This window comes from Passer domesticus, chromosome 6 (assembly GCF_036417665.1).
Source record: "Passer domesticus isolate bPasDom1 chromosome 6, bPasDom1.hap1, whole genome shotgun sequence".
In the NCBI taxonomy this organism is placed as follows: Eukaryota; Metazoa; Chordata; class Aves; order Passeriformes; family Passeridae; genus Passer; species Passer domesticus.
Window position 1 is genome coordinate 43795294 of NC_087479.1, and position 16295 is coordinate 43811588.

Sequence of the window (16295 nt, forward strand, 5' to 3'; positions counted from 1 at the left end):
AGAGTCCCTATTTTTTCATCTGAGAGAGGAGTGCTCCTCCTTCAACTCCTTCCTTTCTGTATGTGGGTGAAGTCACAAATTAGCTCTCAATTTGTAGCCTCACACCTACGCTTGAAGATGCTCTGTGACAGCACCAAGGCTGAGGCTGACACCTCTCTGTCTACAGGTGCCCAAAAAGTGGGGTACCTAATCCCCTGCTTTCTCTCACCACTTGGCCATAATCTTTGAAGGGCAAATGGCCTCTTACAGCTGTTGAACAGCTCTTGCTGACACAGTGCTCTCTGCAGACCTTCCTGAGGTGTTGGTGAGTTGGTTGGCTGCTTTGCTTAGATACAGGGGAGATGATAGCATCTACAAGTTGGTCTCATTTTTCTGTGAAGCAGCCTGCTCTACAAGAGCCCTGTATCCTGTCTGCTTTCATGGCTGTCGTTCCACTCAGCATCTGTGGGCAGAGGAGCCACTTTCAGAGCTGCAAGTTGGCATTTTGCACCAGGCATGAGACAGCAGCGCGTTGCCAATGCTGTTTGCCCTCACCTGTTTTTTTCTCTCCTGGAATTCTGCTTATGCATTAAAATGAAACAGTTGTCCTGAGTGAGAGATGCATTACATTTAATGCTGGGCTTGTTTTGTGTAGGCTATATCATGGATAAGAAAAGATCTAGAAGGCTGAATACAATTCCTACAGAAAAGAAATAGACAGTTTATCTCGGGAATTTGCTATGGTGTTTTGAGCAATGACTCTCAAATGTTCTTGAGCTTTTTGGGTTGATTTGTTGTGGGTTTGATTTTGAATGAAGAAATGAAAATGTTGTGGGACTTGCCATCCAGTTTGGATAATCTGTACGAGCCAGGCAAATTCCTGCAAATAGGAACCAATCTGACTCCCATGACTAACATAACAGCTCATTTGGAATTAATGAACAAAACTACCTATTAACATTTTCTAATGCAGATTCTGAATTCCAGGAAGTAACTTGGTCTTTGAAAAGCTTTTCATCATTTCTCTATGCTCTGCAGCACACAAACATATGCTTCACTTCCCTATTCAACTGACTCAACAAAGATAGCTTGGTTCTAAAGAATGACTTTGTATACAGGAAACTGGGTTAAAAAAAAAGAAGAAAAAAAGTCTGGTTGCTAAACCCAGTGTGAGGCTATGGGACAGCCTGTCTTTTCCCAGGGTATTGGCAGCTCATATTCCCTTATCTTCAATGTTTTTGTGTCCCAATAGGTTTTTTCCATAGGAATTTCCCAGATTGGTTTACACATTTGTTAAATACTGAACTCATATAATGACTGAAAATTTAGCCTCAAAGAATGGCTAAAGATTCAAACCATCTGTCAGTATCAGTTAATAATCCAGCTCTGGACTGAAAATTTCTGGATGTAAAAGGTTAGCATTGAAGAAACAGCTCCAAAGTAATCCATGACAGATGCATCTATTGTTTTTTCACACTGATAGTCCAATACTCCAGATAAATCTACATTTAAGAGCCAAATGTTGCCCATTTTGAATGCTACAATTTTTTATCAACTGATAGCCTTTTCAGTGAGGTTAAGCTGCTTATTGGGAGTTCTCTGGTTAAGTGCAATACCCACCTTCTCCTCCCACCTCTGCCTTCTTCATTTAACAGGAATACTCCTGCCCTACAAGAGTTCTAGGGCTACTTTGCCTTTCCCAGATTCCAGGACTTATTGGTCTGTTAAGGCACTTTTGTAAAGCCTGAGAAAATTCCTCTTGGTTTCTAGCAACTCTTTTAACAACAGAGTTACAGAATACCTTTCCCATTTGTCAGGGCTCATGAGGTTTCTAGTAGCTGAATGGCGTTGAGAAGATTGTATATATTTTTTGATGATCAGATCAATACATGAAAAAAAACCACAACAAAACTGTAATTGAGCTGTGAAATTGGAATTTAGTAAAATATCAAAGAATCAAAGATTTTTCTGGATTTGATTATGGTAGTTGAGCATGAGTACATGTTAAAAAAGTCCCAAGACATGTGTAGTAACCTATAGTTTTTAGGGTAGTTCTGATATAGCTCAGGGTAGTTCTGAAATCCTGAGCAATGTGCTCTAGGATAGTCCCACTTGAGCAGGGAGGTTGGATCAGATGACCCACTGTGGTCCCTTCCAAGTTTACCTGAACTGTGATCCTATGCTTCTGTGAAATCTGGATTTGCAGGTAGCATCAAGACATTGACTAAGTGCAAAAACTTCCTAAGAGCCTTCTTTTTTGTCTTGCAATTTTTCCCAACAGGTTTGATAGGATTCTTTATTGCTTTTGGCATTGCTATGGGGAAAATGGGAGAACAGGCCAAGATGATGGTGGATTTCTTCAACATCTTGAATGAAATTGTAATGAAATTAGTAACCATGATCATGTGGTAAGTTTGTAGTTCTAACTCACAGAACAAAAAAGTGATTTTTAAAAAGCCCTTATAAAACCTTGATAGAGTGATGCCAGTTTGTTAGTAAACAGTGTAATTAAATAGTTGACTTTCTAAAGCCTTGAAAGCTATATTAGAAGCACAGCAGCATTCTTTCCATTTGGTGAGGATTATTTAGGACCCAACTTGAAACATTTCTGAAGAGATTCTGTTCTTTGTGTGCTGAAATACAACACATGCATGTACCAGCGAAGGCCTTCAAATGCCACATTGACTGTGGAAGTTCATTATAGAGAACACCTAAGCAAGCAAGAATGGCCCACACAAGACTATCCCAATCTTCCTGGGAGGTTAGCATAATTCCAGGATATTACCTAGGAGGTATAATTACAAATAAAACCTGTAGGCACACTTTATTCATGGTCTTCTTTAGTAAAAATACTTTAGCATCAAATAAAATTCCAGTAATTTTCAGTGATGTGTAATCCTTTTACTCACAGTTTCTGCAGAATATCTTACAACCTTGCTGCAGTGAGGTCACTGGAAGATATCTGCTCTGTTTTTGAAGTATACCTGCTTGTAATAAGGTCTGACTTGCCTTTAAGGAAGCAACTTTACCCAATTAAGTCTGAGCCCTTGTTTACACTTATGAGAGGGGGCTCTCTCTGACTCTTGTTTTTATTTTTTTAAAATGTTTCTTCTGAGTGCTTCCCCAGAGCTATTTGTATGCCAAGCATGGCCATCTCACATTAAGCCAGTTTTCCAGAACATAAAAATGTATTGCTGTGCTTGGCATTGAACTAGTGCATTTCCTAGGTCATTGAGAGCAGAAATAGCCACTCCAACATAACACACATATCGTGGCTCATTGCTGCCTGGGATTCCCTGGTGTCCCTGGGAGTGATTCCTTGAGTTCCAAGGCTGCCCTCTTCTCTAGAGCTCTCTGGACACAGTGTGTGGGAAGTGGGGCAGAGTGCCTGAAGCACGAGCCATCAGCACCATCAGCGTTTCAGAGGGACACTGTTAGGGCAGAGTGATGCAGAGAGTAACAACAGTGTGGGAATGTGCAGAATAACAGAAAGAACTGGAAGCCGTGACCTTGTGTTACTGGTATGCTTCTGCTTTTCTGTAGATGATCTTGCTGCATAAAACCAAAGCTGTTTTCATTCACTCTTGCTTAGCACCATTTGGTAGACCCAAGGCATAATACCCTGCCTACAATATAAACATTCTCTAGTAGTCAGTGTTGCAACAGCAGGAAATCTTTTAAGTTTCAAGAAATTCACTGTAAATATTTATTTTTATTGATGTGATTTTTATTTCTCTTCTCATGAAAGAAGGAAATTGATGTTGGGAATTCCTTTTGTTCATCTCTGTTTAGAATTTTTAAAGATTTGTTGAGGCCAGAAGTAAGGGGGTTTTAATGTGTGTTTATAAAGAAAAAACCACTTCCTTATGCAGAGTTACATACTGCTGGGTTTATGATTGCTCAGCACAGACATCTGCAACTCCCATGGCACCTAGAGACTCTCAGGAGCATGGCATTGCTACACAGCCATAAAACAAAACAGACATCTGGCTCTGACAACACGCAACTCTCTGTAAGAACTGCATTTTGTCAAGTTCATTGAAACGTGGCATTTTATGATAACTACTATAACAGCTGGCCTTGCATTTCAAGTGATTGAAGGCTTCCAGGCCTTGGGCACATTGCTTGAGAAACCATGAGATATCCTAACAAAAACCAGGAAGCACTTTTACTCTGAAAATCGGTTTCCTTTGTATTGTTCTAATGATTGAAGAGACAAAACCCCTACCCTAAGTAACAAAAGTACGTAATTAATGAAGAACCCATGAATTAAAAAGCATTTGTCTGAATTATTGAAAGAACATAGTGGAAACATTTTCAGCCTTCAAGATATAAACAGTTAGTTTCAACAAATTGTTTAACTGAAAAAAATAATGCAACCTCCTAAAACCAGATAAACAATGGGTTGTAAAAGTTACTTTTTAAGAACAAATCTGCACCATTCTTTATAATGATCCTAGCCTGTGTAACATTATGATAATTTTGTACAATGCTATTTTAGGATTGAGAACTATTCAGGAAAGGCATATTCCATTTGACAGGATGGAAAATGAAGTAGATGGGGAATTTGCTGGAGATGGCCATTATGTTAAAAAAAGGTGTGAAAACTGTCCCTTGAATTTCCATCAGTTCTTGACATGCACCTCGCTGTTGAGCCTGAGAGCTCCCTGCTCCTCTCCAGTCTGTGTTTTGTTCAGCACTGCCACGACGAGTTCTGTCTATGCTTGCTTTCTTTCTCCAGGTATTCCCCGTTGGGTATTGCTTGCCTCATCTGTGGAAAAATCATTGCAATCAAGGACCTAGAAGTAGTTGCTAGACAACTTGGCATGTACATGGTCACTGTGATTGTGGGTCTTGTCATCCATGGAGGGATCTTCCTGCCTCTGCTCTACTTTGTGATAACAAGGAAAAGCCCATTTTCATTCCTTGCTGGGATTTTCCAGGCATGGATCACAGCACTAGGCACAGCTTCCAGGTACACCTTAGAAATACCAGTGTGCTTTATTGTTTAGCTGATTATTACCTGCTGTTTAGACATGGTTCATCTGCTGTTCTGACCTTCACTGCAAAATCCTTTTATGCCATTGAATGAAAACTATTTTTAATACAGCCATGTTTAAATAAATCAAAATACCACTTGACTTCAGGATTCTCTAGAGAGGCTGTATATCTGCAGAGACCTGCAGACATCTGGGAGACCTACGTTTTTGTTTCCTTTCTTCTTTTGTTTTCTTTTCTGCCATTTGCCTAATCACTTGTGCAAATTGTGTTAATTCTGTGCTTGTTTCCTCAACTAGGAAAAGTGATAATTCTATTTATTTTGAGAGCATGTTAATACCAGTCTCACTGCATTCAAGAAAGAAAAAACAAACATTTCTAGGTTTCACAAAAGAAAGGAAAAAACCCCTCTCCATTTGTATTTTAATCAATTTTGGCAAAATAATTGGACTTCAGTGAAAAGATGAGCATTTTAGACTTGTCAATGCACAGAATAGACTCAGAAAAGTCTGTAAGTAACACAGCTCTCAGTAATAAATTTTTAAAAATCAAAAATTGCTGTCTTGCATTGGGGCAGTCAGTAGATCTTGACTTGAAAATGTTTTTCAGTTAAATACCATATTTAGAAGTGTTTGCCTTCAATCAATGTTTTGTTTCTGAAGAAAATGTAATCTTCCATTTTAATTAAAAAGGTGAAAACAAAAAACCCTAGTTCAAAAAGGACCACCAGAAAACTGAGCATTCTTTATTTGAAGAATGCCTTGAAAGAACTGTAATTCAGCTGTCCCTCAACCGAAACCACTCTGCTGAACAGCTTCTCCCTTGATGAACAAGAGTCTCTGGGGGACCTCACTGATGTGCACAAACATCTGATGGGACATGCCGAGAAGATGAAGTGATGCCCCTTTTCAGTGGTGCCCACTGACTGGAAGAGAGGGATGGGCACAAAGTGAAGCACGGGAAGTGCCATCTGAACACAAGGAAACTCTTTGCTGTGATTTACTGTGACAGTGCATGAATGCTGGCACAGGCTGCCCAGAGGAGTTGTGGAGTCTCGATCCCTGGAGATTCACTGAACTTGTCTGGGCACAGTCCTGGGAAATGTGGGAAACCTGCCCTAGCTGCCCATGCCTTGAGCAAGGTGGTCGAGATGGGTGACCTCCAGAAATACACTCCAACCTCAGTAATTCTCTGCTCTGTGATAAACAGTGTTGGATTATAGGAGATCTGGTCTGGCCAAGAGTTTTCATAAATGACGATTTACCTGAGGCTTTTGTTTGTTTAAGTGTTTGAGTTTCCACTTCAGCAGTATTTTTGGATGGAGGTGGTATTTTTTGAGCAAGTGAATGTAATGACATGAAACATTCCCACAAAAGCAAGGCACTGTGTATCTTTGCAAAGAGCTGTTCTCTTCCACCCATCTTTTGCATCTTTTCCTATCCTCCTACTGTGTGTCACATCCTTTCTTCCTGTCCTCATTGTCTGGAAACAACTTGGTTTGTATTTTTTTGCCTGGCTTTTTCAGTCCTTCATGCCATACCAAATTCTCCATTTAGAGTGAATTCACAATCAAAGAAATTTAAAATTTGTCCTTACACTCAGAGGTCTGTATATCAGTGTTACAGTCTGGTTCTTAAAATTATTAGAAAAGCCTCTGCCTGCATGAAGGTGCAAACGAGACTATATGCCAAAGTCAATAGTATGGATTTTATTTAATAGTAAATATGAGAGAGAGAGAGAAGAAGGGAAGGAAGAGAGAGAAATAGAAACAAAGTGACAGATGAATGAAAATATCTCCACTCTCTGAATCCCACCAGCATCCTGTTGATGTTGTCCATCAGGTCTTCTTGGTGGTGAGGGTCCCCCAACAAACATAGAATCCAGTGGATACGTTCAGGCCAGGTGGGAATGCCCGGGTACTTCCACCAGGGAGGGAGGCACTTTGACAGTCTCTTGCAGTAGATTCTGGGGCTGTTGCATCACGTGCAATGCCGTGGTGTAAGGCCTCAGCAATGAATCTGAAAAATTCATCCAGAAACTCTCAAGCTCTCATCCTACATCAAGCCACACTCATCACTCAGTCCCACTTCCAGCAAAATGCAGGCCTAATTAAAAATTGTCCAAAAAAGACTTAAATCACAGGAGAAAGTGGAAGTATAAAATGTAAACAATGTTATTAAAGTTTCTGATTTTGCTCCCTTATGTGTGTGTGTTATATTGATTTTAATTATGACTTCTTTGTGTTTTTTGCTTTCTCCCCTAGTGCTGGAACATTACCCGTCACATTCCGGTGTCTTGAAGAAAATCTTGGCATTGATAAGCGTGTGACAAGGTTTGTTCTTCCTGTTGGAGCAACTATTAACATGGATGGAACTGCCCTTTATGAAGCCGTGGCTGCCATCTTCATAGCACAGATGAATGGAATTGACCTGGATGGAGGCCAGATAGTTACTGTGAGGTCAGTTCAAAAGAGTCCTTTGTTTCTACAGACTGTAAAATGTGAATGCTTTGGGCTGGATGTCTTCTCAGTAGCTGAGTCGTCACAGTTGGATTCAGTATGAGATCCATGGATTTCTAATAATGATGTACAAATGAATGTTTCATATATGGGTCCTGGTTCTCTGGTGGTGTGTTTTCTATCACTTGCAGCCGTAGTGCACGCTGGTGGTGTTTTACACTTCTGCAGCTGATAATTGTCATGTTTTAACCCCGAGCAGACACCAAATCCCACACAGTCACTCGCTCACTCCCTCACCAGCAGGACTGGGGACAGAATCACAAGGGTAAAAGAAAACTCATGGGTTGAGATAGCAATAGTTCAATGGGTAAAGCAGAAGCAGTGCCCACAAGCAAAGAAAACCAAGGAGTAAATCCACTACCTCCCAGAGGTGAGCAGGTGCTCAGCCACCTTCAGGAGAGCAGGGCCCCGCCACACGTGACAGTCACTTGGGAAGACAAAGGACAGCACTCCAAACTCCCCATTTCTCCTTCTTCCTCCCCCTTTTGCACTGATGATTCCACACACGTGTGGTGGGGAATATCCCTTTGGTCAGTTGAGGTCACCTGTCCCAGCTGTGTCTCCTCCCCTGCAGCCCCAGCTCCCTCACCACTGTGGCTGTACCAGAAGCCAAAAAGGCTTAGGCTCTGTGTGAGCCCTGCTCAGCAATAACAAAAACATCTCTGTATTATCAACCCTGTGTTCAGCACAAATCCAAACCACAGCCCCATACCAGCCACTGTGAAGGAAATTAACTCTGCTCCAGCCAAAACGAGCACACCAAACAATGTCAATTGTAATATAAGGCATTCTCTGTCCAATGAAATGCTTTTTTATTTTAGTTTTGGGATATGCTACAACTTATGTACAGGCCATTCACTTCCTAGACTATATCTGTTTATGTACACTAGAAGAAAAAATTAGACCTAAAAAATCTTTCTATGTCTTTATATTTGCTTGTACTTTTTCTGTGACTTTGGTGAACAGGAAAAAAATAATGAACTGAGAAGAGCCCATCCTGAGGGTGAGATTGTCTGTGGCATGGTCTGGATACTCCCAGACCTTTTATCTCTAACCCAGCAAATATTAACTGTAGTCTTTTCATATCAAATAGTCTTATCCAGAAGAAAGCTGAGTATCTGTAAGGACAAAAGAAAGTGCCCATTAAAACAAGATGAGAGTGATTGAAGACTGTTTACTGTAAGGGAGTTTTAACTTGATGAAGACAGCAGGTCTAACATTTTGAATAGTTAAAATGGAAACCACAAGTGAAGGCTGCCAAGTTTGTCTTCTTCCTGTCGTTTTCACCCACACAGTTTTCTTTTATTAAACCTTTTTAACACTAAAGAAACTCCTTCAAAGGGATGTCTAATTCTATGTTTCTTGCCCAGCTATACTAGTTCCACACTTTCCATTTGTTTACTTCCTGCCCTGGCTCCTGAAATAGTAAAGCCAAGTTTGTAAAAGGTTTTCAGGGCTGCTTCTAAGGAAGGCAGATGCTAGACCTGCATGATCCATATTTGTTCCTAAAACTGGAAACAGTCATTTCAGAGATGCCACATATTAAACTAAATCGAGACAAGGGAAATTCAAATCAGGAATCTGCTCTTGTCCAGGCGATTTGGTAGGCTTGAGCCTGAGTTACTCATCTTCTCTTCCTCTGAGGGACCAAGCAATTGGCTCTTCCTGATCTCACCATTTCAAGGCTGGTATATCCAGCTTTGCGACTGACATTTACAAAGCAACTTTGGTTGATTTGTAAAACCACTGCTTTTCCTCTTCATGCATTTCTGCTACAGCAATATGACAAGAACTATCTCTTGAGATTGCAATACAAATGAAGGAAAGATTATTAGGTTTCGTCTGGAATATGCACTTTGTGATACTGACAATATTCAAATGACCCAGACATAACCTCATAAAGACTTAATTAGCCTTTGACCAGCCTTAGTTGCTTCATACTGGTCATTTCATTCCTCTGATTTTCTGTGTTCTTTGGGAAAGGGTGGTCTTGGTAGCTAAGACCGGTTCTGTTTAGTTCTGAACATTTCTAGCTTAATTCTCTTCCAGGTTTGTAAGCACTGCTGCGGGAAGGCAGGCAGGAGCATTTCCTCACAGAGCTTGCAAGGAATCCCTTACCAGTTTAGGCTGGAAGTGCCTGAGGATCTGGCATCACATGCAGAGCCTGACAGCAGAGCAGAGCATCCTGCCTGCACATCTGCTGGAGCTATTTGGGTGTTTAGTGAGCCAGGCTGCACTCTAACCCAGACACCTGACAAACACACTGCAGCCTAGGTCAGACCCAGCCAGACAGCATCTGGCAGCTCTAAATCAGGCTAACATCCTCACAGATGAGTTCTGAGGCTAATGGGCAAGTATTTCCTGTAGATTCTGTTCTCCCTTACTTCTGTATTGGAAGCACTTTTGTCATTGTCAAGACGAACAAACTGCTGAACACATTGTAATTAAGAAGGCTTCTGTATATTTGTTTTAGAGCATGCTGTCTTTTTACACTCTTTCACAAAGTTTATACTTATTCATTGGTCAGAGTAAATCCACATAATATTCATTGGAGCAAGGCAGCCTGCCCCTCATTTATCTCTCTCTCTCTCCTTCGTTTCCATGCTGACACCTTGGTAAAGCTCCTTTCAGGAGCAAAGGCAACCCTTACCAGCTCCTTCTCTCTCACTAACCCTTTCTGACTCACAGACCAGCTGTGACCCCCTCCCACACACTTTCACATTTGTTGGGTACGAGTGACAGGGTGAGCCCCGGTCCCTCCAGGAAGCCCAAAGGAAGTGGCACCTGCTGTGGCACAGCTCATGCGTTCAGGTGCTAAGGCTCCACCCACAGCCCCATTTCCCAGCATGTATTCCTGGGCAGCACAGTTGTGGAACTTTTGTCTGCCCTGATGGCTGCCAGATGAAGTCCCCCCAGAGACAGAGTGTCCCTCCACTTTCTGTCTCCCTAACACCTGGCATGTGTTAGGGCTCTCAGCATGTGTACAGCCCCTTTAGTAGTTTTTCACCTCTTTTATAGCATAAACAAGGCATAAACATAAATCAAATTGGTCCCTCTCACCTGCTTTCCTTTTTATTTACCCTCCTCCTCTCCCTCACCTCTTTCCTGTTTTTCTCCCCTTGACTTGCTCTATGACAAATTTGTTTTCCATTCTTTATAAGACTGCCCGATGATGTTGATATTTGTTATGGTCCATGTTGTATTTTTACAAACATTTGAAGCTCAGACATTCACTGCACTAATCTTCATCAAAATATATGAGGCAAAAACAAACACAGGTTTGGATTTATGAAACAATCAGATCAATTTTGCTTTTTCATCTAGGCTGATTTTTATCTAGGCTTGGTAGAGAACTGGCTTGTGTTTTGGGAGTTTTGGATACCAGACTCCTATTCTTCTGTATTTAATAATAACTGTTTTCTCTCAGCTTTTAACTCACAATTCAGTCTTAAGGTAGTATAAATAAACAGAAATTAATCAACCTGAAAATTCAACCTGTAGTCACCAAATTTTGGCATGTTGGGATGGTCAAAACTCAGGATTCAAAACCTTGGATGAGTTTGTCGAGTTTAGAAAACACCACAACACAGATTTGAATGTCATAACTAGCTTATAGACAACCCTCTTCTAACTCTCAGAACAAACCCCATAGATCTGGCCTCCCCTAATAAATATTTCTAGAGAAACACAAGAGTGAAAAATATGACCTGAGCTTACCTTGATTTATCATATACTTGTGTTTTATGGGATGAACACATTAAAAATATGACCTTCCTAATGATCACAGAGTATGCAAGTAAAGTGTGGGTTCTTCTCCTGCTACTCTCATTTAATTTTTGGTTTTGCAGTTTGACTGCCACCCTTGCAAGTGTTGGAGCTGCCAGCATTCCCAGCGCAGGACTTGTCACTATGCTGCTGATCCTGACTGCAGTGGGTCTCCCTACCCAGGACATCAGTTTGCTTGTTGCTGTTGACTGGCTTTTGTAAGTTGTGCTGATGCTGCTGCTCGGTGCAGAAAAGGCAGTGAAGTAATGTTTGTCCACGGTGCTTTACACTGGTCTTAAAGAACTGTAAGTCTCTCCTGTACGGATAAACCAAAGGAGGAAATGGGCTATTCAGTGAAGTAGGAGACACTGAAAGCAGCTTCTCTGCTGTTACAAGCTGTTACAGAGCTACTGAAGTCAGTTTCTGTGAGCCAAGGGTCTTCTTGGCACACTTGTGAGTTCACACTTCTATATCACCTTCTCCCTAATGATGCCTTTCCATCACTCAAGAGCAGTTTTCTAATCTTTGCTTTTGTATTTCCATCTTTTATAGTTCTGCTCTAAAATGAAGGATGAATGCTGAAATGCAAGTTCTATCAGGATATTGCCAGCAGGTTATAGAGTGATGTAGGCATTTGCAGAATCAAATGTTTTATACTTGTAGGGGGGAAAAGTTGGTTTCTTATTGTATATAAGAAAGTAAAATACCTTTAAAAAGAGCATGTTCCAGGGCAGGACAAAGACCAACAACATATAAGAATAAAAACTGAAATAAAGAAGGTAATTCCCTAGTTTCATTTTACTGACAGATCATTCAGATTAGAAAGAATAATTTTCATTTCCAAGAACTTGTGATCAAAGTCCTCCAGTACCATTACAGGTCCTCCAGTGAGATATAGCTAACCCACATATTGTTTTCTGAGGCTATTGGTCTTCAACACTTGAATCCAGAAGCTGTAAGTACAAACGGAGGGTGTGCCAGGCCACATCCTTTCTCTTGCTGTCATTTGACAGCTGGGATATCCTTCTGTCATCTGGGCAGAGCTGAGTGAGACTCAGTAGCCTTTAAGTTGTACTGGCCTCTGGAGACACTTTTGTATTGTCCTGTACTGCTACAGCACAGTATATTCTGGTTTATTCTGGCCAGCAGCCAGGTCTCCCATAACATCCTTTAAAGTAGTAAAGACATTTGTTTTTGTTGTTCCAGCTGTGTTGCCCAGAAAGGGAGACATAAATGTAACTGTACTATTTATGTGTTTTCTCCTACACTAGCAGCCTCAGCTGCCTGCTTCTGGTAACTTTCAGTTCCAGATAGACAACTAAAATTAGGCAAGAAATAGCAGAGTTGAGAATGTACCTGTGCAGATAAAATAGAAGATTAATTTTCTGTCATTATCTCTTCGCTTATTGAGAAGAATTCAAGAACTAAATCAACCCTCTGACATGTATTTTGGGTCTGCTGGCATGGTCTATCTGTCACTAAGAATTTTGAAGGATAACATGCAGCTCTGATTTCTGCTTCAGGGAAGAAAGAAAAAGGAATTTACAACTTGAGGAGGGAAAGGGAAAACTTGACTTAGATTGTTTATATATAACTGAATCTCATGATATCATGATGGAGAATGGTGAAACGAGAAGGAGCAGCAGGCATAGGGAAGGATTTGATGTTCAGTGGGTTTATTATATTTATGATGTCATAGTTGAAAACAGGAAAGTGGTATGGGAATCTGCAGCTGGAAGAAGGCGAGAAAAAATATAAAAATGTATTTTAAATATCTGTTTTTCTTCACTCTCCAAATAAGGCAAATAGGTAGGTTTCTGCAGCTGGTAGGAGGATGTGCAAAAAGGGCCTGTGGTTTGCTTGGTTTTTTTTAGGGAAATGTATTTTTGAAATATTCCTGTGGACTGAGAAGCTCTGCCTATGCTGGCAAGCCTCAGAGCTATATGTTTATCAGCAGTTCTGACCCACTAGTGGGTGTTGCATTTCAGCAGCATTGTCCCCACTGGCTAATCCAACCTTGTTTAAGAAATAAAAATTTCTGTACCGTGCAGCTGTAGCCATGATGAATGTAGGAATTGGAAGGATAGAAATTCTGAAAGAAATGTCTTTCCAAAATGTATTTAGAAAGCAAGAGAACTTTAAGCCTGAATGGTTGGGTTTGGATTCTCATGGCCTACTGATCAGTAGTGCCGGTGCAGGGTGATTCAGAACTGAGAGGTAAAGGAGATAAAAGAAGAGGTGGAAAGCTCTGTGTCATGCCACTGGTGCTGCAAAGTCAAGATCCTGTTTGTTGGTGGAAGTGCTGTACTATCTATGTTCAACAACTAATAGCTTCATTTTCCATCTTCCAGTGGGTTTGTTGTGGTAGACATAATTATCTAATGAACTATGAAAAATGATGCTGCTGACATTGTTATTTTAAGAAAAGGCACACAGGCCAACTTCTGAGCAAGCTTTTGCACACACAAACCAGACCTAAAGAATATCTGAAATGAAATGTCTTAAAAACACATTTTCTTTACCTACAAATATTAAATAAATTACAGCAGTATTTCTAACAGAATGTAGAAGAGAAAGTTAATAAAATATTTAAGACCCAATTCCAGCCTCTTTTCTGGAACCCATGAGTAAATGCAACCAGCCATATACAAATACTTAGAACATCCTTTCAATAACATTTCAATTTCAGATTGAAAATGTTTTTTTTTTTAATATTCTACTCTATAAGCTTTTCCTTTTTTTTTTTTTTTTTTTTTTTTTTAAATAAAAGCAAGTATCAGAACGTCAGCTGATTTTGCAGTACTATCACCATCTGAAATAGTGGTTTTACCAAAACCAGTTTTGCATGATTTGGTCGTTGTGTAACATAAAGATCACTTCATTTGAAATCCTTAAACTTGGCACTCTCTCCTTCAAACTGGAGCTGAAAGGTTTCCATATTGATTTTTTCTCAAGCCTCTCCAGTATCTATTGGGTTGTTCAATTTTTCTACATCACATAGGTGCATACCCAGTGTAAGCTCTTTCAGCCAGTCAAGTTTCCCAGGATTTCACAATTCTTACAGTCTCTCTTACAGTTAAAAACCAAGCAGAACACAGCAGTGGCATTTAATAGGACAGCAATTATATGCCAACAGATGGAATAAAATGAGCTTATTTTGCTTGAGCCACTAACTGGGTACTCTCCAGATGTGAGCTGACAAGCTTAGCAAATATCAGTGGTATCAGATTAGTGGTATTTTGCAGCAAAGAGAGAGGAATTAGGGAAAATGAGCTTGGGCAGCTGATCCACTGCTTAAACCTTCATTCAGTAACTCAGAAAAAGATTCCTACAGTTCTGACTCTGGGTCTGAATATTCTGAATCTAGATCTAAGCCCAGGCTTGTAATGAATGCAATGGATGTAATGAACAGGGTCTAGACTGCAACTTTCCTATATTTGTTTTGTTTACATCATCCCACTTGCCTGGAATTAATTGGTTGATTTGTTTTAACAAAATAGGAAGTACAATTGTCTTTGTTCTTCATAAGGTGTTCTTTGCCCCAAAAGAGGTCAGTGGCACTTTGCTGTTGATTCCTGACAGCTGAGACTTTGCTGTTTCTGTTGGAAGAAGCTTCCTTGTTTCCTTTGGATTGCACAGTATAACCCATTGTACATTAGTGTGCAGTTTGTATTGCTTTATCTCTCAGCTAGTAGTACGTATGCATGGGCTGGAGAATCTCCTCAAATGACCCTTTCAGAATTTGAATTCTGCCTCAGTTATATTTATGTATTCTCTCCACCTTGGGTTTTTGGCATGCTATACTATCCCTTTGTCATCTGGCATCAGTAAGTCCTTTCAAAATTTAATACCACCCATGCAAAAACATTAAGCAGGTGTTCTTTTTGTAGAGTTGTATTACCAGGTTCAGTGTATTTAATGTTCTTAATTAAAAATCACACCAGAAAGTCTTATTTTCCTATTCTACCACTCTGACCAGGATTAAAATAGTCTTCACAGGCATTGGATGAGAACTGTATAAAGCATTTAATTTGTCTGAAGCAAAACTGGAAGGACATTTTCCTCCTATAGGATGCTGGTTTGTTTCTCGAGGGAATTACTGTAGAGGTTTTCCCCTTCTAGGTATTCTTTTGAAGCCAAGAAAAAAGAAAATTAACTGCTTCAGCAAAGATATTACACCACAAAGTCTGTAAATATGTAAGCATGATAATGTTGAGAGGGAGAGGAGAAACTTGAATGGGACTATAATTCCACAGCTGAGAAAGGAAGATTTACTGATGTGTAGAGCAAAGATGTTAAAATGTGCTCAAAATTTGATATGGTCATGAATAAGCATGAATAATGAATGTTTACCAGTTGAGACATTATATATTTAGATGTTTTCTTCTCGCTGTTCTACAGAAAAAGGAGATGTCACACAAATCTAGTACTAGAAATACTAGAAAGATTGTTTTGAAATTCATAACTGTCTTGGGAAATGAGGTCTTACATACTAGCTTTTGTCACTTGGCAAATGTCCACACTGTTCAACCTGGCCATTTTGTGTAAATGAATCTTCCTGAATATACTTCTGAGAATTAATGAGTGTAATCACTTCTCTGACCTATTTGGCAGACTTAGACACGGTTGCTTTCAGTCAGTTTAATTTGCAACCCTTGGTCAGAATGATTTTAGGAGTTTTATGTTTAGTGCAAATATGAAGAGGCAAATGAGATTATAATTTTTTATTTTTTTTTTTCCTGCAGCAGGAAAGATAGCAGGACCCAGATCCCATTTTTGCAGAATTTTGGTCAGGTTTGGGGAAAAATTCTGAAGTCAGGGAAAACCCATACCTGTGACTTCACTGTTGTCAGAGCAACGCTAAAGACAAGGAGAAAGGCGGCATGTCTGTTTGATGGCCTCCTGTCCAGAAAGTGCCAACAAACATATTTCTTTGTAATGAAGCATATTAGCCTCTGTTGGCACCCTCCTACAACAAGGGGCACTCATTAGTGAAATGCTGTCACAGGCTCATAATTTTGTAGGCCGTGACCTA

At 40.1% G+C, this 16295-nt stretch overlaps 1 protein-coding gene across 5 annotated transcripts in view; it reads left to right on the forward strand.

Moving 5' to 3' along the window:
* SLC1A2 (solute carrier family 1 member 2) overlaps positions 1-16295 on the forward strand; it is an 88964-nt gene that overhangs the window by 59242 nt on the left and 13427 nt on the right. For all 5 annotated transcript variants that reach the window (XM_064425031.1, XM_064425029.1, XM_064425030.1 and 2 more), the window contains 4 exons: positions 2261-2387; positions 4721-4954; positions 7241-7435; positions 11344-11478. In XM_064425031.1, the coding sequence (XP_064281101.1) occupies positions 2261-2387; positions 4721-4954; positions 7241-7435; positions 11344-11478 (691 nt within the window). The remainder of the gene's footprint in view (positions 1-2260; positions 2388-4720; positions 4955-7240; positions 7436-11343; positions 11479-16295) is intronic.